The sequence below is a fragment of the Zalophus californianus genome, chromosome 1 (genome assembly GCF_009762305.2).
Source record: "Zalophus californianus isolate mZalCal1 chromosome 1, mZalCal1.pri.v2, whole genome shotgun sequence".
NCBI classification, from domain to species: Eukaryota; Metazoa; Chordata; class Mammalia; order Carnivora; family Otariidae; genus Zalophus; species Zalophus californianus.
The window spans coordinates 190,019,254-190,046,356 of NC_045595.1; the positions used below are offsets into that span (position 1 = coordinate 190,019,254).

The 27,103-nt window shown below is 40.2% G+C and overlaps 1 protein-coding gene across 1 annotated transcript in view; it reads left to right on the forward strand.

Annotated features, from left to right (window-relative positions):
- The window catches only part of CXADR (CXADR Ig-like cell adhesion molecule), a 40,109-nt gene that overhangs the window by 8,791 nt on the left and 4,215 nt on the right, over positions 1–27,103 (forward strand). Inside the window, 7 exon segments of the mRNA XM_027582941.1 lie at positions 12,373–12,539; positions 17,151–17,355; positions 23,544–23,699; positions 25,204–25,326; positions 25,842–25,980; positions 27,057–27,078; positions 27,080–27,103. Coding sequence (XP_027438742.1) covers positions 12,373–12,539; positions 17,151–17,355; positions 23,544–23,699; positions 25,204–25,326; positions 25,842–25,980; positions 27,057–27,078; positions 27,080–27,103 — 836 coding nt within the window.

Consider the following 27,103-nt stretch of genomic DNA (forward strand, 5'->3'; position numbering starts at 1 on the left):
TTGTTTAGCCCAGTATATACAAAATATCATTATGTGATCAAATTAAACATTAATAAGATTAAATTTTTCCCCCCTGTACTAAGTCTGAAGTCTCATACTACATCTCAAATCGCAGTAGCCATGTTTGAAGTGCTCAGTAGTCATATGTGGCTAGCATCTACCTGTTGGTCAGCACAAGTCTAGAAATTAGAGCTTTAGTTCCAGTCACCTTCTAACATCTAGTCTCTGAACATCCTACTAACTAAAAAATCATGGGTGTGATGTGCTCATGAGATAATTATAATTATTTGTATCACACAGTATTCCTGTTGGTAACAAGCTAACTAAAGTCTCTCGTTTCTTACTTAGTTTCTTGGAATTACCAGAACATTTGTTACTTAGGCACAAAATTGTATTGGCTGCCCTTATTCGATGCATTTACGTTTTAGGTATGAGGGAGAAAAAAGAAATACATGCACAAAAAATCGCATTTTTTAACTTGCCTGTGAGGGAAATAAATGCATTTATGGGAAGGTAGAAAATAAGGATAGACTGGCCCCTGATGATGGTTGCTAGGGAAATTTGAATTCACTTTGGGATATTAGGAAGGAATTAATGTGAGTTGAGGCAATCAAGTTAGACATGCTTACAGCAGGGGTGATTTTCTTATTGTAATTAACCCTTTATTACCTTCAGGATTTTCCATAAGGAGATAATATTTACTCATTTTGATCTTATATCAGTTTCTTTGCTTTCTAATTTTCTGTGATCTCATCTTTATAAGACACTTTACCTGAGTTTTGTGTGTGCATTTGCTTTGTTTTTTGCCAAGTACTCAGTTACTTTTACTGTTTCATGTTAATTAAAGGAAGAGAGCCTGAGGTTTTTATGAGCAAGGAAGAAAAGGCATGTTTTTAAAAATAGAGCAATACATATTATACTGTAAAGGTGATGAAAATATTCACCATGGCAATGGATCTGCTTTACCCATAATGCAAAATACGCTATTTGCATTTGTTTTGCCAGAGAATTCTGAAATTAGCATCTGTGTATTAAGGAACGTGGGGAAGGTAATATACTGCATGGATTGACAAAAGGCTAAGACTTAATTCTGATTGCATTTGAAATTCTTGAGATGAGTATTTGTGTGTGTGTGTGTGTGTGAGAGAGAGAGACAGGAGGGTGGGGAAAGGGTGTGTCACAATCCAGTTCAACAAATACTGATAGAAAAAATGTCTGCATGTTTACATTCTTAGGTACCCCTGGCTTTCCACTATAATTTACATTTTCCCTGGTCCTGATTTATAACATATATTAAATATTTCTAATTTAGAACTTGAATTCCTATGGAAGACATTTGGGGGTAAATAAATCATATAATATGTATATACGGGTGAGGTGTTGTGATAAATGCTTCAGAAGATAATGAGGAAGACACCATTCTGATACTGTCAGCCAGCTTGGGGCCAGAGAAGCAGAGCAGGCTGGGGATCAGAGCAGAAATGTTACGTGATGTAAAGATGTATGGTTTTCTGATTATTCTCTTGGTGCCCCACTGGGTTCTCCTGACCACTTTCCGCTCCCTCCACTTTATGTACCAACCCTTCAACCTGTGAGTCTCCTGCCCTCTGTTTACACCAAACTTTTGGTTGCTTCTCCACAATGACCAGGAAATGCCTTGCCTCATACTCCTGTCCCACCCCCTCCCATCATAGCGTCATCTTCGTCTGTTAGGATTTACATTTATTTATTTATTGTTTGTTTGTTTATTTGAGAGAGAGACAGAGCACGAGCTGGGGCCAGGGGCAGAGGGAGGACAAACGGACTCCACCAGGAGCCGGTCAGAGGGTTCCATCCCAGGACCCTGGGATCATGACCTGAACCTGTGTCAGTCACTTAACTGACTGAGCCACCCACTCACCCCTTTTATAACATTCTTACACAGCAGTTACTTGACCTCTCAAATACAGTGATTTTTCTCCAGTTTACTGAGGCAACCTTCTCTTTATACTTCTTTCCCTGAAGAAATCTTGAACGCTGTTGACACTGTCGCCTAGCTTCCTGAACTTCATCAGACCTCTGTCCCTAAGATCTTTGGGCCCTACCACCTTCTACCCCACTTCTGGTTACTTTAAAACCAGAATTTTTGGGGCGCCTGGGTGGCTCAGTTGGTTAAGCAACTGCCTTCGGCTCAGGTCATGATCCTGGAGTCCTGGGATCGAGTCCCGCATCGGGCTCCCTGCTCGGCAGGGAGTCTGCTTCTCCCTCTGACCCTCCCCCCTCTCATGTGCGCGCGCGCTCTCTCTCTCTCTCTCTCTCTCTCTCTCTCTCTCTCTCTCTCTCTCTCGCATTCTCTCTGTCTCAAATAAATAAATAAAATCTTTAAAAAAAAAATAAAACCAGAATTTTTTCAGTAATCCAGGGTCCCCTGGTCAGAGCTCAGTTCTGTCTCTGATACGGATTGATCTTACAGGCCAGTTTCTTTGCTCCTGCTCATGGACTGTGGTGCACAGCTGTGTACATTGGGAAGACTTTATTGTCCCAATGTGGCTAGACTTTTTTTTTTGTAAAGTCCATTTATAAAGCATAGGGACACTATATTTTTAACAAAAACAAGCATTTTCACAAAGCAGAAACATGTTTAATCTCACCCCGATTAGGAAATAGAATATATCCCACATTTCTCATTTCAAAACAACCCTTCAGGGGCACCTGGGTGGCTCAGTTGGTTAAGCATCTGCCTCAGGCTCAGGTCCTGATCCCAGGACCCTGGGATTGAGCCCTGCATCCCCGCATCCAGCTCCCTGCTCCCTCCCTCTGCCTGCCTGCTCCCCCTGCTTGTGCACACTTTCTCTGTGTCAAATAAAATCTTTGTAAACAAACAAAACAATCCTTCCTTGACCACACATCACACTTAACCACTTTCCTTCTACCCTTGAGAGCCAAGTTCCTCCAAACAGTAGTCACTTCTGTTTCCCCTCACATATCCCAAGTTCGCAAGCTTTTCTAGTCAATTCTTCACTCTCTTCTGATTTCTAATGATGTAGATTAGTGTTACCACTTTATATAAATGGAATTATACAGTCTGTTTTTTGTCTAACTTTCACTTACCACGTTAGAAAGATTATTGGTTTTGTGTAGCTGTAGTTTATTCACTTGCATTGCTATGTGGTATTCTGTTGTGTGACTATATCACAATTGATTTACCCATTTTATTGCTGATGGGCTTTTTTCCCCCATTTTTTTGCTGTTGTGAAAAATGCTGCTGCGTCATTCTCCTTCATGTGTTTCAGTGCTCATGCGTACACATTTCCCTACCTGTGAATGGTGTTTCTGGGGTCCCATAGGTAATACCTATGTTTAGCTTTAGTTGAAATTGCCAAGCAGGTTTCCACAATTAATCGTGCCAGGTGGTACTCCCACCAATAGAGTATGAGAGTTTTAGTTGTTCCACATCCTCGTCGTGGCTTTTTTTCATTTTGGCTATTCTGGTGGGTGTATAGTGCCATATCATTTCTAAAACATCCTAATTATGGAAGTTTTCAAATATATAAAACGAAAAATGTTATGATAAAGCTCAGCTTCATCAACTATGAACTTGTATCATTTGGATTCAATCAGTTACAAATTCCCTTAATTTCTTATACCTCAGTGTGTAAGCTTATCCATAGTTGTACCAGTCCTCTTATGTCCTTTCCTCCATTCTTATCTATAAATTAATTGATTGATTTTAAGGTTTATTTATTGTAGAGAGAGCACGTGAGCCGGGGTGGGGGGGGAGGGGCAGAGGGAGAAGGAGAGAGAATCTCAAGCGGACTCCCCACTGAGCATGGAGTCCCACGCGGGGCTCCATCTCAAAACCCTGAGATCATGCATGACCTGAGCCCAAATCACGAGTCAGACCTTAAGTAGCTGGCTGAGCCACCCAGGCACCGCCCCCCCCATTCTTACTTAAAGGTGTTTTGTTTCCTATTTTCTAGGCATCATTCTTTTGTGGGGTGTTGATCCTTCAGTCTCTGAGTTTTCTGCTTTGTGTATTTTTAAACCTCTTTCATTCTATTTGCTCTTTCCTTTTGACTCATATAAACATGCTCTACATTTCTCATTTCAAAATAACCCTTCCTTGACCCCACACCACACTCTACCACTTTGTTCCTACCAACACATTCCAACCTCTGTAGATAGACATATCCCGTTAACAACTCCCGAAAACCATTACTAAATCAGATTTGGCCTAGGTCACTAGTTGTGCTCTTTTTTCAAACATAGTAGAAACATTTCAGAGTCCTTTATTTACATAACATTTTGATGAATTCTTCCTGTATGGAAGGCACTGCTAAGTGTAAGGGATAAAAGGTTATTATATAATGTATTCATACATTATTTAATTCTTACAATGGAGTAGGCATTATTACTATTAATTCCCATTTTAAAGGAGAAGAACACTAACTTAAAAAGGCTGGAAATTTGCCTGTAGCCAAGCATTTAGTAAACTCAATATGAATTTGAACCCAGATCTTTGGAGCCCATGCTATTAATGGACAGAACAGCTTCCATAATTCAATATGCTCGTGTGTCAGAAATGTCTGCATGTTTAAGTGAGCTCTTGAGAACTGCTGCTCACTACCTTTGAGTTGCAGAAGAAGGGGAGGAGGTGGATGTCCGGGAAGATTCCTTGGTTGGTTGATTGTCTAAAATTAGGACATGTTTAGATCTGAAATAGATATTTTAGTTCAACACCCTTAATTTATGTTTAAGCCCTAAAGAAGCAACATGTCCATAATGATAGTGGGTTTTGTTCTTTTGTGACAAATGACAACAGATTCCTAGTCTGGTATTTATTTCCCTGTTAAAAAAAAAAAGTTCACCCAAGGGCACTTGTCTGGCTCTTGATCTTGGAGTTGTAAATTCAAGCCCCACATTGGATGTAGAGATTACTTAAAAATAAAATTAAACAAAAAAACAAAAACTGACAAAGATTCACCCAAACTCCTGAACCATGTGCTACCTAAAATTCTGTCTCCTTAGAAGTTCAGTACAGCAGAGGAGAAGTGAATTCCCAAACGCTCCTGCACCTGTGGTGATTGGAGTGGGGTCTAAAACCTGCTCCTGGTGATTCATAGTGATATTTATGTATTTATTTATTTAAAAGATTTTTATTTATTTGTCAGAGAGAGAGTGCACAAGCTGGGGGAGCGGCAGGCAGAGGGAGAAGCAGGCTCTCCGCTGAACAAGGAGCCCGATGCAGGACTATATCCCAGGACCCTGGGATCATGACCTGAGCCGCAGGCAGCCACTTAACCAACTGAGGCACCCCTGCATCCCCATAGTAATTTTTGAAACAAGATCTCTGTGTTCAAGGGTGTTTACTGGTGGACTTCTACTTACAGAATAAATGTGGTTTGGCAGCCAATCTGCCTAGGTTTGTATCTTGCTCCCCTTAGTAGCTTAGATAACTTTCAGTATCTCTATTTCTTCACTGTAAAATGGGGTAATGGTCGTACCTCCTTCAGAGTTATGAGAATTTAGAGTTAATATATGTACACTTTTGAAAAGTGCCTGACACATAATAAGCACCCAGTCGCTGTTAGTTACTGTTTGTTGTTAAGATAATGATTTCTCCATTTCCATTTCAATTTATTTCCTGGACACCTGCTTGTTTATTTCTCGATGGGGGCGGGGAGCTGGAAATTTGTATTTTATTTATTTTTTTTAAAGATTTTATTTATTTATTTGACAGAGCGTGAGAGCACAAGCAGAGGTAGCAGTAGAGGGAGAGGGAGATGCGGGGCTCCATCCCAGGACCCTGGGATTATGACTTGAGCTGAAGGCAGACGCTTAACCGCTGAGCCACCCAGGCGCCCCTGGAAATTTGTATTTTAAAAACTGCATAGAAAAGCATATAAGTCCACTTAATGTCATTTCTCATTCTTACTGACTTATCTAACTGTAAGTATTACTTTCTTAGCTCTGAGTACATACTAACATACTGTACTGGGTAGCCCACATGGGAATTAAACAAGCAAAACCCCTAGACAGCAAAGAGCATAATTTCTACCTTCCTCTTAAGTGTTTTTCTTCTCTCCCCCAGCAATATTGAAAAGGCCTAGTTGGAGTAGATAACTATAATAGTAACATATTTAAAATGTTTTTTTCTTTTTCCTTTCAGGAAATACTATTTAGGTGGCTTTTATAAATTGCTAATACCAAAGCAACTTCCCGGTGAAAAGGAAAGTTGCCACAGGTTAGAGGGAGGGTCAAGGAAATGATCCAAATAGCGTGGCACTTGCATTTTTTTTTTTTTTTAAGATTTTATTATTTGACACAGAAAGAGATAGCGACAGCAGGAGCACAAGCAGGAGGAGTGGGAGAGGGAGAAGCAGGCTTCCCGCGGAGCAGGGAGCCTGATGCAGGGCTCGATCCCAGGACCCTGGGATCATGACCTGAGCCGAAGGCAGACGCTTAAGGACTGAGCCACCCAGGCGCCCCAGTAGTAGTTGCATTTTTAAAAGAATTTCTATTTATTTTATTTTTTTAAGTAAACTCTGCCCCCAATATGAGGCTCAAAATCAGACTCTGAGATCAAGAGTCAAATGCTCTACTGACTGAGCCAGACAGGTGTTCCGGGAATTGCATTTTTGCAGATATTGGAATATCCTAGTGATTGATTGCTGACACAGGCATCTGTAGTATTTGTTATTAGATACACACAATAGAATTATACTTGTCCTGATCAACGTGTCCCTTAAACATATCAGTTCCTGATTTACCCAGTTTATTTCTTAACATTAAAATAGTAACTCTTAAGACATTCTTTGACATTTCTCAAAAAATTAATATCGAGTAAATTATAACCATCGATGTTAAGGTCATCATAATGTACCCCTTCCCAAGAAATCAAAGAAATATGCAAGACTTTTGGAATGTAAATTTAAATTCTTTTTTTCTAGTCTCTTTTCCCCTTTTTTGTTAATATCTTTGGAATGACTCCAGGTATTTTGAGAAACCATGTATCAGTATGTAGTATTTTTTATTTTTGCTTTGTTTTCTAAGGATAGTTGAAAAATAGGACAAGTAACTTTTCTTCAGCTACAGTTGTGATTTTAGCATATTTACAAATAGAAGGGTTTTTTTTTTAAGTTTTTCTTAATGTCCAGTTTCTCTCATGTTAATGGAACTATAAAGTTGTATATTGTTAATTTCTTATCCGATTTGCTAATATTTCTTGTTCTATGAGTATTAAATTAATAAGCATCAGCACATAACCAGGTTTGTTCAGCTTTTTCTGAGCTGTATCTCCTGTCTAGGGATCATTGTTCTATTCCTTTGCTTTCCTGGATTCATGGTCTCACATAGCCCTCCTTATGCTTTTCCCACAAGGACTGATGGTTTTATGTCTCATTAATCACCTCCTCTTTCCTTTTTTTTTTTAAGATTTTACTTATTTGTCAGAGCGGGAGAGAGCACAAGCAGGGGGAGTGGCAGGCAGAGGGAGAAGCAGGCTTCCCGCGGAGCAAGGAGCCCGATATGGGACTCGATCCCAGGACCCTGGGATCATGACCTGAGCCGAAGGGAGACGCTTAACTGACTTAGTCACCCAGGCGTCCCCACCTCCTCTTTCAGACAGTAAATAGTTCCTTCACCTTCCCTCTACTCTGAGCTCCTGCTCTATACTTAAAAGTTCAGCAGTTTCGGCCAACACCAGGTCTGGGGGGTTATTTTTGTTTTATTTTTGATTTTTTTATAGATTTTATGAATTTCTTAGAGAGAGAGAGTGGAAGAGAGTGTGAGCAGGGGGAGGGAGAAAAATCTCCAGCAGACTCCCCACTGAGCCCAGAGGCTGCCACGGAGCTCCATCTTAGGACCTGCTCTAGGACCTGAGCTGCAATCAGGAGTCGGACAATTAACCAACTGAGCCAACCAGGCGCCCCTCCGGGGATTTATTAAATGAGGCTTGGGACATACCCTTCAGAGATGAAGCCCTGAGACACTGTCAACTGAGTGAAAGTGTATGTGCTTAAGGTGGGGCCCTGTAAACAGTTCCCAACAATAAAGGAACACGTTGTGTAATACAGAGGAGGCAGTTAAACACTGCCCGTGAAGAACGGGGCAAACTTCAGAGAGGAGGTGACAGGTAAGAGGTACTTTGATAAGTGGCTAGAGATGCTCTCAGTGGGAGAGGGTGGGCCAGGGGAGAAAGTGGGCAGCATGCACAAACACAAGTGCTCCACAAATAGGACTAACTTTTCTCCTCAGTGCTTCCTCTCGTTGCTTTGATTTCCTATGTTTGGCCCCAGAGAAAGCTCTTAACTGATTTTCACCTACTTTTAACTGCATTACAACTTGTTAATTTTTCTCCACTGTTTTGAAATGGACCGTCTTTCATCTGTTTTCCTTTTCTTATATGAAGGTACTTCTGTGAATTGTGTTTTTTCTTTTCTTTCTCTCCTTGCTTCATCCTTTTCTAGCTGAGTCTTTGACTTCAAAATCAGATGTGAAATGCTCACTGGGGGTACAGAGTAGGAAGGACACACAGTAAAGTAGCAACTTCAGTAAAGCAGGAAAAGTGCTTATGATGGAGGCCTTATCCGTTGCCCAAGGTGTACATAGAGGACATCTAAGTCAGTCCATGTTTGGGCAGAAGGAATGCCTCCTAGAAGATGTGCCTGGACTCAGACGTGATCTTTAAAATCCCTGTGCATGTACCATCACTGGTCAGACTTCACATTTAGGATCTTGTTGATAGAGGTAAAAACATGAAAAATATGTTGGAAACTATTGTTTCCCAAGTGATAGAACAATTTAAAAAAAACTTCCTTTTTTCAGCAAATTTATTAAAAGCTAGCTTCTGGTTCTCTGACCTAATACAGTTAAATTTGTGTTTTTTTCCTCCATAGCTTTGGTGTTCTCTAATTTTAAGACTTATTCAAAACATAGTTGAAAATTCTCACATTTACTTCTTTCTCTTTTTAAATCAGCCATAAAGTTTCATGAGCACTTTCCATTTTCTAATGATTTTAAGATTGCGAGAAGAAAAAGATAACTGAAGACCATCCAGGTCAATGGGTAGCTTAAACTTGAAGAAGTCTGTTAGAGAAATCAAAGCAGGTCCTTGGTTCAAAATGTTGCCTTCCTGCTAGAGGAATAGAGTCTTCATTATCTTCGTTTCTCCTCCATTCTTAGGGCAGAAACAGATCTTCTAATGTTTGCCAGGAGATGACAACATCAAGGCTAAAAAATACTTCGATGAGCTGGTGTCATTTTGATGCTCCAGTAGAAGTCAGACTGGGCAGAAGAGAAGCTCTGAAGATCCAAGTGTTTGAAATTTGGAGATTTAAAAAAAGCAAGCAGAAAACTGGGAGATGTTATTTCAGTCACTGCCAAAATGGGATGTGATTCAGTTTGTTTACTTATATAATCCAGTGTTGAGCACTTATTAACTGGATTCTGCAAATACTTGCAGTTCATAATGTTCTACATATTTCATCACACTGAATATAAGTTTAAATAAAATTATAAGATTTGTTATTTAGGTTTCAGGCCGTGTTTGAACCTGCAAGTAGTTTGCAGTTTAAATTATTACTTAATTTGCTACATAAATAGAATTGGGCAGCACCTGTTCGAAAGAGTCTTCAGACAATGCATGGGACCTAGTGTCAGCCTTTTGTCTCCTACAATTTGTGACTGTTGCATACTTCAGCGCTTGATAAACTATGCCTCTGTGCAGAGAGCCCCTTCAGTGTTGCTAGGAAACCCAGTAACTGTTTTGTACAATCTTGAGATTTTAATTCATTTCTAGTGCAACACATTGAAGAGCAGTTGAATGTTTTAAACATTTTTTTAGAAAGAAATGCTGAAAGCCATTTAAAAATCTGTTTAATATTTTTTTAGCAGCACACACATTAAGAAAATACCAGTATAAAGCAGAAACGGGCAATCACCTTAAAATCTCAGTTCTCAAAAAGTAACTGCTCTTAACAGTTTAAGATATATCTTTGCGGATCATTTTTATACATATGTAACTGTTCCCTAAGGTAGTGTTTTAAGGTAAAAGTAATTTTTATGTGTCAAACAACAAAGAATGAAAGATACTATCATGAAAACTGAGTTGCATTTTATTCTAATGACTGCAATAGAAGTACAGAGAGCATGGTTAAAATTTGAATATGTACATATTTAGATGTTTGGTGTCATTTAACTTTTATTTATTTATTTATTTATTTATTTTAAAGATTTTATTTATTTGAGAGAGAGCACATGAGAGGGGGGAGGGTCAGGGAGAAGCAGACTCCCTGCTGAGCGGGGAGCCTGATCCCAGGACTCCAGGATCATGACCTGAGCCGAAGGCAGTCGCTTAACCAACTGAGCCACTCAGGCGCCCTAACTTTTTTTATTTTTATAAAATAAAAACTCGAAAAGCACCGAGGAACCAGAAAGTTCTAATTTTTTTTTTTTAAACAAAAGTTCATTTTCTTTTATATTCTGGCTTTGATATTTTGGGGCTATGTCTTGATTCATTTTGGAATGGAATTTTCATTCTGGAGCGTACTCAGATTGTTTTTACCTTAATACGTAAAGTATCAATACCCAGACAAATGGAGATAACAAATTGTAGTAGCTATAGAAAGGAGATCCTCATATAGCAGGAACAACTTCTGGTAGGTTAATACTCTCTTTCAACCTTTATAAAATTGATCAGATTTATGATCTAGTCACCAGTTCTTTTCTGCTAATGTGCAAGGAGCTACAACAAGAGATAGAGGCATCCACAAAAATGTTTAAACCCTTTTGGGGCTAATGATTTAAATCAGGACATGGAATTTTAAAATTTACTTAAAAATGCAAATTATTATGGGAAGAAGACAAGCTCATCAACATCTAGAACACATGACAAAACCTTGGAGGCTACCTAAGTCAACTTCACAATAAAGCTTATGGAGGAAAATACCCCAAGATAGTATAAATACTAAGTAAGTGCCAAAAGGGTAATCATAGCAGAAAGTAAAGTACTGTGAATATTTGTAGAAAGACGGATAAATCACTGTAGGCTAGAGAGGTAGAAGAGCGCCTGAGTGAATGAGGGAGGGATTGGAACTGAGTTTATTAGAAACGATAGAAAGTATTTATTAGAGGATTGAATATTAATTCAGGAGAAACACTTGAGATTATACACATAAATACCAAATCATAATTTTAAATAAAAATGTGGACATGAAATGGAGATTGGAATAGTAATGGACCTTTTTTAGGATATTAAACAGTCCATTTGGGCTGAATCACTGGGTTTGGATGATATATCATCAGTTTTTGCTGTGTAACAAAGCAACCCAAACTCTAGAGGCTTAAAACAAAAAATTATGTGTTGCTTTGTGATCCTGTGGGTTGTCAGTTTAGGCCAGGCTGAGATGGGAAGTTCTGGTCTCCCATGGGGCTGCAGGCAGCTGGTCTGGAACGGGGGCTGGAAATTCTAAGGTGGCCGCATATTGAGCACTTGCAGCTGCTGAACACCTCTGTTCTCTCCTGCGTGGCTTGGTCACTCGGTGCCAGGGGTCTGAGAGGGCAAGGGTGGGGGCAGCGGGGTCTCTTGAGGTCTTGCCTCGGAACTCACAGCTGCGCTCAGACTGCTCTGTTGGTCAGAGTTAGGCCAGCCTCTGATTGAAGGGAGCAGAGAGTCTTAGTTTTTGTCCAGTTTGGGTCTGCTATTTGAGGAGTGCCCTTAAATGTGATTAAAAGCTTATGATGGTGCTTGAATATAAACGGTTTGAATGTAACATCTTTCATTCTCAATCTCTTGGCTTCAACTTTATTAACATTTTATTACAAGTGACAGTTGATATGTATTAAGCTTCCTTGGGGATAATGGAAAGGATTGTGGGATGGCTGATAATTTAATTCTTCATTTTGGTTTGGTCTGTTGGGGTTTATTATATGAAAAACAACATCAAAATCATCATTATAGAGAATTAGTACTGTCAAAATTCATGAGCATGTGTCCCAGCAGCAAGAGTTACCAGTGTTGTGTATGGCACTGTGGCAAGTAGGAATAAATGTAGCCCTGAGTTAGTATGATATAACTGACCTTTTAGAGACTAGCTAAATTCACTTTTAAAGATCTGCTTGGACATAGAATACCCTCTACTAATAGAAACTTGTATCTCATATGATGCTGGGAGATTCTCAATGCTCTTAAAGGAAATTGTATCAGATAAGATGATATTAATATTGGCATTCCATTTCTACAAAGGCACAAACTGAAAACTGGGGACCACTGAGTTTGAACCTCATCGCTCTGGTCACAAATCGCATCCTGTTCTCCTGCACAGCTGGTGTGTGCTGAGTGTGCTGCCAGTCTAACAGCAGATGCTTAGTCCATGTGCATGTTTCTTTCTCCAGATTTTACCAGAAGTTTGAGTATCACTACTCCTGATCAGATGATTGAAAAGGCCAAAGGGGAAACTGCTTATTTGCCATGCAAATTTACCCTTAGTCCAGAAGACCAGGGACCACTGGATATCGAATGGCTGCTATCACCAGCTGATAATCAGAAAGTGGATCAAGTGGTAAGTTTGCTGAGTGCTTGCTCACTTAGTAGATGTCTGTGGAACTTCTTAGGTGTCCATCACTATGCTGATCACAGAGGCAGGGGTGGGAATGGGGGAGCTATGTAGAAAGCCCCAGACTTCTCTGGCTTGTGGTCTGGGTGAGGAAGACAGTCACTGGATGGAAAGTGAGGACACGTGTAATGGAATGAAATGGGTAAGTGGCCTGAGATTTCTTAGTGAAGGCTTTAAGGAAGAAGAGGAACTTAAGAACGTTCTGAAAACCTGGAGTTGGAAATGGGCGTGAGGGAGTGGTGGGAGGGGTACATGGAGCAGGCATGATAGAAAGCATGGTAGGAACATGCATAATGTGTTAGGGGACAGCAAGTAAACTAGACTTTGTGAAGAATTAGAAAGAATTCAGCTTTTTTGTTTTTTGTTTTATTTCTTAATTTTTTTTTTTTTTTTTTGAGAATTCAGTTTTTAACACAAGAATTCTGTTATCGCTATAAGGGTCATTGAGTGTAACAGTGCAATGCAAGTACATATTACAACAGTCTGTCTTCCATATTCTTCAAGTTAAATATCCTGAATAATGAATTTCTTAAAAAGCAAAACAAAATCTTCGTGGCAAAACAGTTTATAAAATATTTAATCTAAAAAAATGAAATAGCAAAATACTGTTATAGACATTTTTCTAATTATAAAGTATTAAGAGCCTAAGGTTGAAAACCTGGAAAGCCAAAAGTGGCACAAGGGAGGAAAATTGCCTACTAATCTCCTCTCCAAATATATATATCACACAATTAGTACTAAAATATTTCACTTAACTTAGAATATTTCATATTAGCTTTATCTGACACGTTTAGTTCTAAAAAACACATTGTATTAGATCAGGGAGAGAAAAGTAAGTCCAAATATTTACAGGAATATATTAGTAATATACACATTTGGAAGAGAAAATTTATTTTTATTTATGGTCCATAGAAAAGAAGAGGTTATTAAGCCATTTAATGACTGAAACAGTGCAGTTAGGTAATTACTGTTTTTGCAAATTCAGACAGTTTACCCCTGATGTATTTGTGAAGGAAAAAATTAATGTCTTTCCCAGGTTGTGAATGACCAGGGCCACCTCCTCCAAAGACTTACCTCTGTCCCAATTGTGCTACCGGAAGGAACTTCCTTCTGTCTTCCCTAAGCAAAATAGAGCCTGACTCATTCTGTCTACTCAGCCCAGATACCCTGTGCCTCCCTGCTTGCTCTTCTTTCCCCTTAGTGTCTTTCTTTGGCAGCGCCAACACCTTGAACATAGGCTTCTATTCTACCTCCGGTTCTGCATACCCCTCCTCTGGCAGTGCCAGGGCTGTAGAGCCTGTGACCGCTCCCGTGGTTCAGATGAATGAATGGAGAGCATGGGTCTTAAATGCTTCTGGCTTAGGACTCCTGAGTGAAGCCCTCTGAAAAGATACGTCTAGAGACCAAGAAGCACAGTGTGCCCTGTAGCCTGGCATGTCCGTTCATGGCAGGAGGACCCAGAGTCTTCTGTGCTGAGTGGGAGGCAGAGCTTTATTGCCTACGGGACTTAGGAGACAAGTATCAAACTAGGAACTGGGTTTTAGTGTCCATTTCTGGGTTAAAACCTAGCCTCTAACCTAAAATATGGTAAAATCAAACCAAAAAGAAAGGTAAAAGGGATAGGGAGAGATGATACAGAAGAGGATGCTTATATAGAATTTCAGCTATGTTATCTGTTAGCTGAGCCATTATTTTAATTCAGTTAAACTAGTAGTGACTGTAGCAGGGGACTGGGCTGGAGAAGTTAGCCATCCTTGTTCCCCATGTGATCTCTTTAGTCAGCAGTTACCATGTACTATGCACTTTCTGTGTGCTGGGCAGTGTTTTATAGATTTTAATTATATATAGTTATTTAAGCCTTAGAACAACCTAAAATGAGAATTTTTATGCATGTGAAGAAGAGGAAATGGAGGCCCACTGTCACACAGCTGGCAACAGATGCAGTTGGGGCTTGGACTCAGGTCTCTCTCGCTCCCCTGCCACGCTTTGTGATCCCTTGCACTGCCCCCATACTGCCTCCCGTGTTTCATAAGCCTCTGTCCTCCTGTAAAATAGGAAAAAGACAGGGTTGTAATGAGAATTCACTGAAATACTGTATGCATAAGGATTTTAGAAGCTTAAAAGTCCTGTAGAAATTAACGAAGTCAGTACCAAGTCAATAAGCATACCAAGTTAAATGGATCTGGTTTGCATCTTAGCTGTGGGACTTTGCAAAAGTTCATCTGTGAGAGTCACTGCCCTCCTCAGCTTCAAGGGTGACTGTGGATGGTGCCACTGTCTTTGTAGGGTTGTGAAGAGGAGTCAGAATTTTCTGGTAAATGTTAGTTCTCCGCCACGTAACCACCATTTGTAGTATCGTTTTCCTGGGGAAATACTAAGAGAGTTTACAAAATAACTAACAGTGAGGACACATGTCAGACTCCTTAATAAACTGCTAAGGTGTGTTTATAGCAAAATGAGGGATTGAGTACCGTAGATTGAATAAGGGAGTCAGTAGTTAAATACAGAGGAAGCTAGGATGGCCTCATTTGAATGTCAGCTGTGGACCTTTCAGCTGCTTTTTTTTAATCTACTTAGCGAACTGGTATTGAGTGCAGACATTAAATATATAAATTTTAAAAATCTCGTGGACAAGGAGTGGGGTTAGCATGGCAGGGGAGGTGATGATACCGAAAAGAACCCAAGTCCCTGTCATCAAGAAATTCCTGCTGAGGACACTGATTCTGATTATACTGCCCATAATTACATCTCAGATAAAAATTACTTGCAGGATACAGACTGTAGTCATGTTCTCTGATTATTACTTGAGTTTGGTGCCACTGCTCTTTGAACCTTTTGTCTCAGATGATCCAGTAGGATTTCATTAGAAAATGTGAAAAAATTATAAAGTATGTTAATTTGGGTGATAGAGATGACCATTGTAATTCTCTTCCAAGCCAAGTTTAACACAGAATTTATTTTCCCTCGGGCGCCTGGGTGGCTCAGATGGTTAAGCGTCTGCCTTCGGCTCAGGTCATGATCCCAGAGTCCTGGGATCAGGTCCCGCATCGGGCTCCCTGCTCCTTGGGAGCCTGCTTCTCCCTCTGCCTCTCTCTCTCTCTCTCTGTCTGTCTCTCATGAATAAATAAATCAAATCTTTAAAAAAAAAAAATTATTTTCTCTCTAAATCTAGCCTTTAGTTATCTCCATTAAAGCTTGTAACAGTGGCTCAGAAAACTCAGCAGAATTAGAAAGGGGTCTTTGCTCTTAGTCTCAGAAGACTAGTTGAAAGGTCCTGTTAACCCGGGCACATGTATCTCAAGAGGTTTATTTTGTGACTTTATCTTTTAGAGTCTAGAACCCTCAAGTGCCTCTGACTTTGTATTAAGACAAAAAAATGTTGTCTTTTTTGTTGTTGTTAGATTCCACAGGTAAATTTTCACCAGCCTTTTTTGGGGAATAGGGGTGGTGGTATTTACCTGAGTTTACACATGTGATTGACATACAGTAAGCTCCGAGACAGCTGAAAAATAACATGTGTAGGATTCGCACATCTTCTAACTAAGCCACTCTTACGTCGGGCTATCTTAACTTATGTTGGGTCTTGGCTTTCCTATTTATTTATTAACATTTTCTTGTGAATTTGTTTTTATTGGGATATAAGGGATAGTTTGGAAAATGTCGTGTGGGTTATGCCCTACCAGGTAAATGCCCATTTTGATCTTCCTGGGATCACTTCTGGAGCCTTTTCTTTTTCCTGGAGCCGCTACTGTTGCTGCCAGCAGCCTCTTCAGGTCCACTGGTGGGTGGCGCCTGGTTTTCCATTTAAAATGAGTGTGTGACCATACCCAAGGATCCCGTTGCTCTCTCTCTCTCTCTTTTTTTAAGATTTCATTATTTTTAAATTGAGTACTGTGGAGAGAGAGCGAGTGGGTTGAGGGGCAGAGCGGGAGAGAGAGAATCTCAAGCAGGTTTCACACTCAGTGCAGAGCCTGACTTGAGGCTCAGTCTCACGACCCTGAGATCATGACCTGAGCTGAAATCAAGAGTCAGACGTTTAACTGACTTGAGCAACCCAGGTGCCCCAAGATTTTATTTTACTTTATTTTTTTAAAAGATTTATTTATTTGAGAGAGAGAGCACAAGTGTGGGGTGGGGACAGAAGCAGAGGGAGAAGCAGGCTCCCCGCTGAGCAGAGAGCCTGACACAGGACTCGATCCCAGGGCTCTGGGATTATGACCTGATCCGAAGGCAGACACTTAACTGACTGAGCCACCCAGGTGCACCACCCTCCTCCAAGATTTTATCTTTAAGTAATCTTTACACCCAACATGGGGTTCAAACTTACAACCCTGAGATCAAGAGTCATATGCTCTACCTACTGAGCCAGCCAGGCACCCTGTGATGTCCTGTTTTCTTAATCTGTGATTTGAATAATTGTAGTTTTCCTGATAATACTGTGTTTTTATATTTATTTTGGATCCTACAGAAAGTACCATGGTGTATCCAGAGCTCCTTTAATGAGACAGAGGGTTTGCTTATTTGTTTTTTCCCTGTCTTATTTTGGTTTTATTTCAGATTATTTTATATTCTGGAGACAAAATTTATGATGACTACTATCAAGATCTGAAAGGACGGGTACATTTTACAAGTAGTGACCTCAAATCTGGTGACGCATCAATAAATGTAACAAATTTACGGTTGTCGGATATTGGGACATATCAGTGCAAAGTGAAAAAAGCTCCTGGTGTTGGAAATAAGAAGATTCAGCTGACAGTTCTTGGTAAATTGTTTGTATTAATGTTACTTGTTACAAAGTAATACAACACGGTTCTGTAATAGCAGCATTTGAAGTAATTCTAATGTCCTCATAAAACATAAAACTAGCATACTTTTTGGATTAAAAATATAAGAAGTGACTGACTTCTTTATGAAATTCATAAAAGAGTTTAAAGGCAAATGACAGAGTTTTGTGATAAAAAAGAGCCCTAAACAGGGCATTAGGAGATCCAGGGTATTTTTTTGGTATTATGCTCAGATTTGCTTTGAAAAAGAAATAGAATCTCTTCATTTCTTGGGCCTCAGCCTACCTTTTTGAAACATAAAAAATTTAATTATCCTTAAATCTCTACCCTGTTCGATTCATTTCAGAAGTGTTTGTTATGGGCATTTTGAGCTTTTTGCAAACTATATAACTTCAATAAATGAGATTTCTATGATGAATAATTGGAATATTTAGAACCGAGAAGATGGAATGTAGTAGAAGGAATATTAAAGGGATAAGGCCATTAGACGTCAGATGATCATTTATTTTTTTTATTTTTTTTTAAAGATTTTATTTATTTATTCATGACAGAGAGAGAGAGAGAAGTAGAGGGAGAAGCAGGCTCCCAAGGAGCAGGGAGCCCGATGCGGGACTCGATCCCAAGACCCTGGGATCATGACCTGAGCCGAAGGCAGACGCTTAACCATCTGAGCCACCCAGGCACCCTCAGATGATCATTTAATCTCCCTGAGCATCACTGTTTCTCATCCTTAAAATAAAGGGATTAGACAGATGATCACTAGGATATCTTGTCTCTCTTGACAGTTAAGAAGGGGATCAGTAAACTGTCAAAGACTTCCATGTTTATTTTTCTAGATTCTGTGCTTGTCACAAGCACTCTTAACTCCTTCAGACTGAGAAACTGAAAGGTTATTGTTCATAAATATACATGTAAAGTCTTAGCGTGGTAGACTTTACCCAGCAGTACAATGGCTGCCATGTAGAAAAACACAATTGTCTAGCTCTGTTTTATGACAGGGAATTCCCGTTTTGTGACCTAAGGTGTCCTATTTTGGGTTACACTTGGAGACCCACTTTGTGTAGGAAATTTGGATCGCTAGAACTGCCTAGCATACCCCTGGAGATAACTAATCAGGGCATTCCCCCCCCCCCCCCCAGCAACTCTACCTCATTCCTTTTCTTTTCGAGAACTGATTGGTTGCGGGGGGGGGGGGTGGAAAACTTTAGAGGTGCCGGATTCCAGACTCATTTAAAACATCACTCTTTTCTAAAGAATGAATATCAATATCAGAGCAGGTAGAGACTGGGAACAAGAATGTGGATTTTTGTGCACTCCAGTGGCAACTTCAGGTGTTGTCTTGGTTAGACTGCCTTGCACTGGCCGCATTGTTGAGTGGGCACACAAGGGAGTCCTGGTAAAAGGCGCTTCATCCTAAATGGCCCTAGTTCAAAATGTTTCGGCTATGGTATGAAAGCCAGTGAACTAAACAGGGAACCAGGAGAAGGAATATGGTAACATTGGGAATTCTAGCTTTCTGTGTCTACATTTAGTAAATGTGGAGTTACCTTTCTTTTTCGTAAATGTGAAAGCTGGTATAACTTGTCTGAACTCTTATCCCAGGCCCAGGCATACCTGGGATTATAACTCTGATTGCGTATCTTCTTTGAACACATTCTCCAGGAAGCATTGAGTTAAGATAGAGATGAAATTTTAACTGGTCCATAATGTACCAGACTCTACCTGTTATCAGAATTATTTGTTGTGGACCCTGAGTGGGCAGGTACACTGGGAATAATGCGGTTGACACACATTTCCAGAAATGGTGTGAACAAGCACAGTGTGTGTGGGCATGTGTATATTCCCATGGGACCAGGTTCTGGATTGAATTTGCAGGTCCTGACTGAAGGGACCCCTACGGCACGAGGCAGCTCATATACTACTAGAAGGAACCCGAGTCAGTAATAATGGTTGGCATGTCATGTGGCTAAGCACGCTCATGACAGCAGCCAGGACTGCCACTCAGGAGAAATGTCCCGTTTTCATTAAACCTTACAGCCCAGCTTCTCATACCTCAGGATGGGTGAGAAGCACTGACACAGTAACTCCTTTTGTCACATCTGTAGGTGATCACCATGGCCTAGCAAGCTGTGAATCCAAAGCAGGGAGAGAGGAGGGGTTAAGTGGAGGGTAAGAGAAGAAAAGGAGTGACTGCTGAGGGGAGTGGGGATGAGTAATACTCTGATTTGAGAAGCTGTGTCAGAGCTGGAGGAGAATGTCCTGTAGTGCTCTTCCATGTTTTCAGATGAGTCATGGCTGCTGCTGGGAGAAACTACCAGAATTTGCTCTTGAAAGTGACTGTTGGGTGGAAGCTTATCTGTTAGCTTTATCTGAGGAATCTGCTTGGATAGTTGGGAGGAAAGATAAAATGAAGTGCCCTCTAGGGACCAGACTGAGCGTTAGTCCAGTGGAGCTCAGTTCACTTGAAGTCCCTGCCTAATACCTTGCTTGATTCGCTTATGGGGAATCAGGAGGAGATGCCACCAAAGTGTTCACAGAGTAACGACGTTTGTTCATTGTGCCCTGTGTGCTGTGTGGACATGAACTGGGATGACTTAGTTGCCTGGGTGTGAGAGGTGAAGTGTTACTAGAGTTTGCCCCATTGCCTGAGCCTGCCCTACTCTTTCAGATACGCCAGAAGTTCATGTAGATGCAGCTCAGTGACAGAGGGAATTGATTGAGGGTTAATAGGTGGCCACCACACATCACTAGCACCTTCTGCCCTTGGACCTCTGAAAGGACATATTATTGAGACCTTTTGATATAAACAGATTGGCTGGTCTTGAAGAATAGAACAACAATTAATCATTTCCCGGTTGTATACAGTGCAATTGCATGTGGGGTAGCTCGGTGAACGCTGACCCTGGGGGATTTGTAAGCCACTGGTAAAGGGCAGGGCATTTTTTTTCCCATTTTTTATTTTGAAATACAAAATAAAATAGAAAAGTTTCTTTACTAGAACATGACGATTTTCCTCTCTGTAAATTAAAAAAAATAGGTATCTTTGGACCCACTTTGAGACTATGCAAATATCTTGTTTCTCCTCAAAATTTGCCCATGGTGTTCTGTGCATGGTTTCACTTGGTGACACGGTATTTTGTTGTTATTCCATAACTTAACCCATTTATTATAGACTAGCAGTGTTTCCAGTGGTGGAGCTTCTCCTGGTCTTTCAACTCCTTCAGTCTTCTAATGGCCGGCTTTACTGTGATGGCAGAGGTGGTGCTGTAGGTCCAGGCACCGTTGGCTACCGTTTTTCTTGCAGGAACCACAAGGCCAGATCCCCCACAGCTTGTTTTTTTCATCTTGGTTTTGCCACAGAAGGAGCACGTGTACTTGGCGTGCTGGCTTCTTTCAGTCTTCCACCATTTTCCTGAGGGAGGCACCATAACAGGTCCCACACTTAGCCATGATTTGGACCTTCTTGATGCCTTTAGCTATGTGTGGCAAACTAGGTCTGAGCCCAGAGAGCAGGGTATTTTCAACCAAGCAAAAATATCATTCCTGGATAGATGATGTGATGATAAAAGTATATCCTGCCCCATGTAGGAATTTAGAGTGTTTCTCCCGTAGACTGGTGCAGGCCATTAACTTGGAGGGGTGATCGTGGAATACAGCATTACTACACTGGTGAGACGGTGCCCAAGTACAAATTGATGGACATGCAGCTTCTCTTGAGAAGGACTGTTGGCTGTGCAAATGATCGTGGAAGCAAATGTTCTGGGGACAATGGCCAGGTATCCTGGAACCGCAGGCCAAAGAAACATAAGAGACAAGACTTTTATCTGTGTTCCTTTGTGGGTTTTTATCTTTCTTTCAAAATAGGCAAGTGCCATGCATTAAGAGTTATCTTCCCTGTGGTATAATGGTTGGGGTTGGCATGTGAAAGACTTGCACTTTCTCCTCCCAGTGGAAAGCAGGTGGGCGCCCCCAGAGTGACACCCAGAAGCCAGTGTTGGTAACATTTTGTTCTGTTGTAGATGGTGTGTATCTCAAGCTCAGTGGGTCCTTGAATTTCCTCAGCAGTCCACTTTAAGTAACTGCCCATTATTGGATATGTTTGGTTTATGGGAAAGGGATATTTTTGTTAGAAAAGATGAAGGTTAGGGTTAGAACGCTGTATTACCAATAGATTTTTGATGTATGAAACATTGCTTTAATATCTCACAATATCTGCTAATTCATGTAATGAAGGATTTATTTAGTAGTTTGAAGAAATGGAGAATAAAGCTCACTTCATTGAAGATTCACAGGATGAAATAATTTGCAAAACTGATTTAGAAGTGTTTAATTGATGTAGTCCCCAGGGTAACTGATCAAGCTGAAAAAGAAACACATTTGCTTAGGAAAGTCATCAGTGTAATTAAATGCATGTGTTCATCCTTGTTAAAAGGTACAGGCAGTAAGAGAGTGGAGAAATAAAGTCAAATTTAAGTATTATCAAGAAAAGTGTGAAGAAGTGAGATCATGATTGACAACCTTTGTTAAAGATGCTCCCCAATAATCCTTTTGGTCAACTTTGGAAAACAGTTTGAAAGTTTCTTACTGAGTTAACATGAACTTTCCAAATACGATCCAGGAATTACCAAGAAAAAGGAAAACATGTATCAATATTTACAAAGTGTTCAAGCAGCATTTGTAATAGCACAAAACCCATTTACATTTTCACAGCAGTGAAAGAATAAGCCCATCCAAGACTTGAAAGAATAAAAATTAGCTCCGACTGAAAAAGAACAAAGCAGTCCTGCTGTTTCTCAGAATGGAAGACGTGCAGTAAAAGCCAGCAGGATGGCGGGAGCACTATTCGTCCCAAGGTTGTGGAGCAGGAGTAAACTAGAGACTACTGTTGCTTCCCCCGTGGTGCCCCTGCTCTGCACTACTCATCTTTTTCCTGGGGTACTCCGTTGCTAAATGGCCCCCATCTCCAATTTAATCCCTGCTTCTCCTAATCCTCCTAAGCCTCGGAAACAGCATATGCTTTAGGACGGGTCCACGCTGCTCTTAGACCGTACTCCGAATCCTTCAGAATCCTTCCTCTGATGGTGACAGACGACACACCTGTTCCTGTTGAGTTTAGCTGATTGAGTTTTAACACAAGCCCTAAAACTGGAAACCGTGTTCATCGGTGGATGAGTGGAGAGGCAAATTTGTGTTCTAGTCCCTTGATAGAATACAGCTGAGCATTAAAGAATGAACTACTGACTGCATGGATGAGTCTCAAAAGCCTTACAGTGAATAAAAGGAGCAAGACAAAAAGCCAAACTAAATGGGTATTATTCCATTTATATGACTCTAGAAGCAGCAGAACAAATCTAGCGTGTGACAGAAATTTGATCAGTGGCTGCCTGGGACCAGGGTTGTGGCATCGGCTCTCAACAAGAGGGAAATTGCTTGGAAGAGGAGGCGAGCCATGCTTCACGGTGGTGCTTATACATTTGTTAAAAATGATCATCCCACAAGATTCAATTGTGTTGATTTTATTGTACGTTCACTGTGCCTTAATAAAGTCCAACAGAAGAGTATGGAATGCCAAGGTGTTATTCCAGTGTTTGGAGTGAGTGACAAGGGATGGATTTAGCAGCTGCTCGAAACAGTTTCCCAGAGAGACCTGGAGTATAACCTCAGGTTTACCTTTTTATAACCCTGCTCTCTGGATGGTTTGGGGTTAATGTAATGCAGAGTGTTAATTGTTCCTGTTATCAACATTATTTATTATAAATCCCCCAAATAGTGAGATAACAGCACTCAGAGGGATATGACATGGCACAGACTCCCAGAGCGCTACCTACATGTCAAGCATTGAGTAGAAGAGGTAAGGATTAGAGGGAGATGGAAGCTTCCTTGAGTCTAAAGTGGGACCCGCCTGCACCATCCTTCTCTTTTTTCAGATGTGCCCCCTTGGAATGAAGGAGCCCAGAGCTCCCACCTGAAGATACCTGAGCTCATCCGTGCCTGCTTTGTGTTGCATAAAGTTGAGTAAACTGGTGCTGATAACTTACTATAGTCTTTTAGTCTTGTCAACGACCACATGGGAATGAGTCAGTGGTTATGCGATGTACTGTGTGTTTAATCACTTGCAAACATAAATTCTGTTCTCGTATAAAGTTACAATTTATTCTTTTCTCAGTTAAGCCTTCAGGTATAAGATGTTATGTCGATGGATCAGAAGAAATTGGAAATGACTTTAAACTAAAATGTGAACCAAAAGAAGGTTCACTTCCATTACAATATGAATGGCAGAAATTGTCCAACTCCCAGAAACTGCCCGCCTTATGGTTACCAGGTACTGGTGATAATTACAAGTTGTACTATATGCCATTGTTTTGGACTTAGATCTAGTAGTAGGGGTGTGTGTGTGTGTGTGTAGAGAGAGAGAGATTCTCAGATACCTTCCCATTTCTGTACAGAACAATCAAGAGTCCATGAGAATTATTCAATGTTTTACAATGTCAACTTAGTGTCATATGTTAATGAAAATATTTTTATAATCTCACTGCTTAGGATATTATAGTTTCTTTGTTGTGTATATATATATTTTAAAGATTTTACTTATTTATTTGACAGAGACACAGCGAGAGAGGGAACACAAGCAGGGGGAGAGGGAGAAGCAGGCACCCTGCGGAGCAGGACCCTGGGATCATGACCCGAGCCGAAGGCAGACGCCTAACGATTGAGCCACCCAGGCGCCCCTCTTGTGTATTTTCTAATTGATAGTAATACTGATGGAAAATAATGATCATAATGTAGATAATGGCTTGGTTATAATAAGAGTAGGATCTTGAATGTTTTGTTTAGATTCATGTTGAAGTAGGATTTCTCTCCACCTTTCTTTTCTCAAACTAAGAGGTCAAACTATATGACCCCTTCTGACTTTTGTATGTTTCTTCCATCTGCGGGGATAAAATAGGTTTGAAATCTTCCTGCTTCCCCAAAGAGCCTTTGTGGGATGGAATTTTTTGTTTTTGTCTTTTTACGTAATCTCTATGCCCAGTGTGGGCCTCAAACTCCTCACCACCCTGAGATCAAGAGTTGGCATGTTCTACCAGTTGAGTCAGCTGAAACTGTACCTGGCTAAGGCAGTCGTGGGTACTCTTACTTGTGATACAAATGACCTGGAGGACAATTATAGTTGGTCCTTGAACAACACAGGTTTGAACTATGTAGGTCCGTTGATATGTGGATTTTTTTACGGAGAGTACTGTAAATAATATTTCCTAGTGATTTTCTTAATAACATACACAACATACAAAACGTGTGTTAATTGGCTGTTTATATTATTGTACATACGTTTCGGGGGCATGTGGGTGGCTCAGTCTGTTGAGCATCAGACTCCTGATTTCAGTTCAGGTGGAGATTGCAGGGTCATGCGATGGAGCCCCACTTCAGGCTCCAGGCTCAGTGCAGAGTCAGCTGGAGATTGTCTCTCCCTGTCTCCCTCTGCCCTCCCCACTCACATGTGCACACTGTCTCTCTCAAAATAAATAATAAGATCTTTAAAAAATTACAGTTACATTTCAGGGGGAGTCAGAAGTTATACCCTAATCTTTGTGCAGGAGATCAGAATCCTTACACACCTGCCACCCCCTGCCATTATTTAAGAGTCAACCGTGTCTGCATTCTGGAGACATGCGCATGTTTCCCTGGAAATTTGTTCTGTACCCAGCTTCAGTTTGTCTGACTTTTACCTGGATTGTCAAGTTTAATAGGGTTTGCCTTTACTAAAAACTGAGCAATGCAATTTTATAAAGATAGGTTTTGCCAAATACTCCCCCTTTTCTTCCCCATAGACATGAATTCACCTGTTATATCTGTAAAAAATGCCTCTACTGAGTACTCTGGGACCTACAGTTGTACAGTCACAAACAGAGTAGGCTCTGATCAATGCCAGCTACACCTGAATGTTGTTCCACGTAAGTACCTTCTTTCGGTCTGTTGTGATAACGTCTTTCTGTTGTCTTCATACAGCTTCCTTTGGTTCAGTCAGCAAGTATGTATTGAGGGCAAAGGGATGCTAACTTTGGCAAAGCACTCTGCCTTGGTTATTAGCTATTCTAAGTCCTGGAAAGGGGGGAAAATACTATATTAATAAAGACTTCATTATTGTAATGATATTAAGAAGGTAAGAGTTGTCAAATCGACTCATGTATCATTAGAACATTCTTATGTGCCAGCCAAGAATGCTTTGAATATTAAAATGTTTTTAGTCTGGTTTCATGATTTTATGCTTGAAATAGTATTATACAGTTCAGAAGAAAGTTCTTTCCAGTGGATTTTCCCACTGGACCAAAAACTAATTAAAATGTCTCTTAAAGTTAATATATACAGTGAAAATCAGTCCATCAGGTTGTATCCTTAACCTTCAATATGACTAGATACAGATTTTTTTTTTACTATTAATTATTTTCTTATTAACATCTTATTCTAGCTTCAAATAGAGCTGGAACAATTGCAGGAGCTATTGTAGGAATTTTGCTTGCTCTAGTGCTCATTGGTCTTACCGTCTTTTGCTGTCGTAAAAAGCGCAGAGAAGAAAAATATGAAAAGGAAGTTCATCACGATATCAGGTAAGTAAGTGACACAAGAGTTGCCGAAAATAAACTAAATGTATTATTTCTCTAAAGCGTTAGTTCTCTTAATCATGTGGAGCATTAACCCCATTAGAACTGGATAAAGCTGTGGCTCTTCCCCTCAGTACATTTGAAAGCTTTACTTTCAATTGCAGGTGTGCGGAATCAACCAACCTCCGTTGTGCCCCGCCTCCAGCCTCAATTTTGAATCCTATTTTAAGAGCTACTGCAAAATGCTTATCTTAAGACTGTCTACCTTCTCCCAATAAAGTATAGGCATGAAGTTTTCAAAAAAAAAAAGGAGCAGATGTTGAGGTTTAGAAGACCTGATCGTATCAAGTGACATCAGTAATTATATAGAACTGTTAGTAATGTGATTTTATTTTTTAATATTCTAAACTAGTAGATCTTAACTAGAAGTGTGTGTTTGCATTATAGAACTTTAAAAAATAACATGACTGAAATAACATCCAGGAAATAAATGGACACTTGGTAGGTGTGGCTTGGGGTCTGTGCACTTGTCTTTTAAACTGTACCAGAGGTAACTCAGGTGTATATTCTTTGTCAGTGCTTGGTGTGAAAAATCTTAGGCCTAAATTCTCAGCTTTTGCGAATTTAAATCTGCTAAGCTTTCAGTTAATGTCTTAGAGAAGTAATTTTCATAACGAAAAAGTTTTTCTTGCTTTTTTTTTTTGGTAGAAATATTTCTATAGGTGTTAGTGCCTTATCAACTATAATGTGTTGGCTGACTATAGATTATCTTGATCAGTGATAGCACAGTATGAAGAAATTTAAGTTTGTTCCTTGTAAGAACATTATAGAATCAGATTTTTGTAAAAATTACATTTTATTATGTATGAAGGTGTACATTGTGTAAATGATAGATTTGGGATGATACACAGTTCATGACATTGTAGCTTATTGCAGTTGCTTTATTGTGTGTCGCACACACTTTTATATACATATTTAAATAGAGGATCTTTCCTCACCCGTATCCATTTTTCATAGCTTACATAATTGTAGGTTATTAGAAGCTTGTTCTTTGAATTTGTATTGGGATCTTTGCTGTCTAGGGAAGACGTGCCTCCTCCAAAGGAGCCGTACATCCACTGCCAGGAGC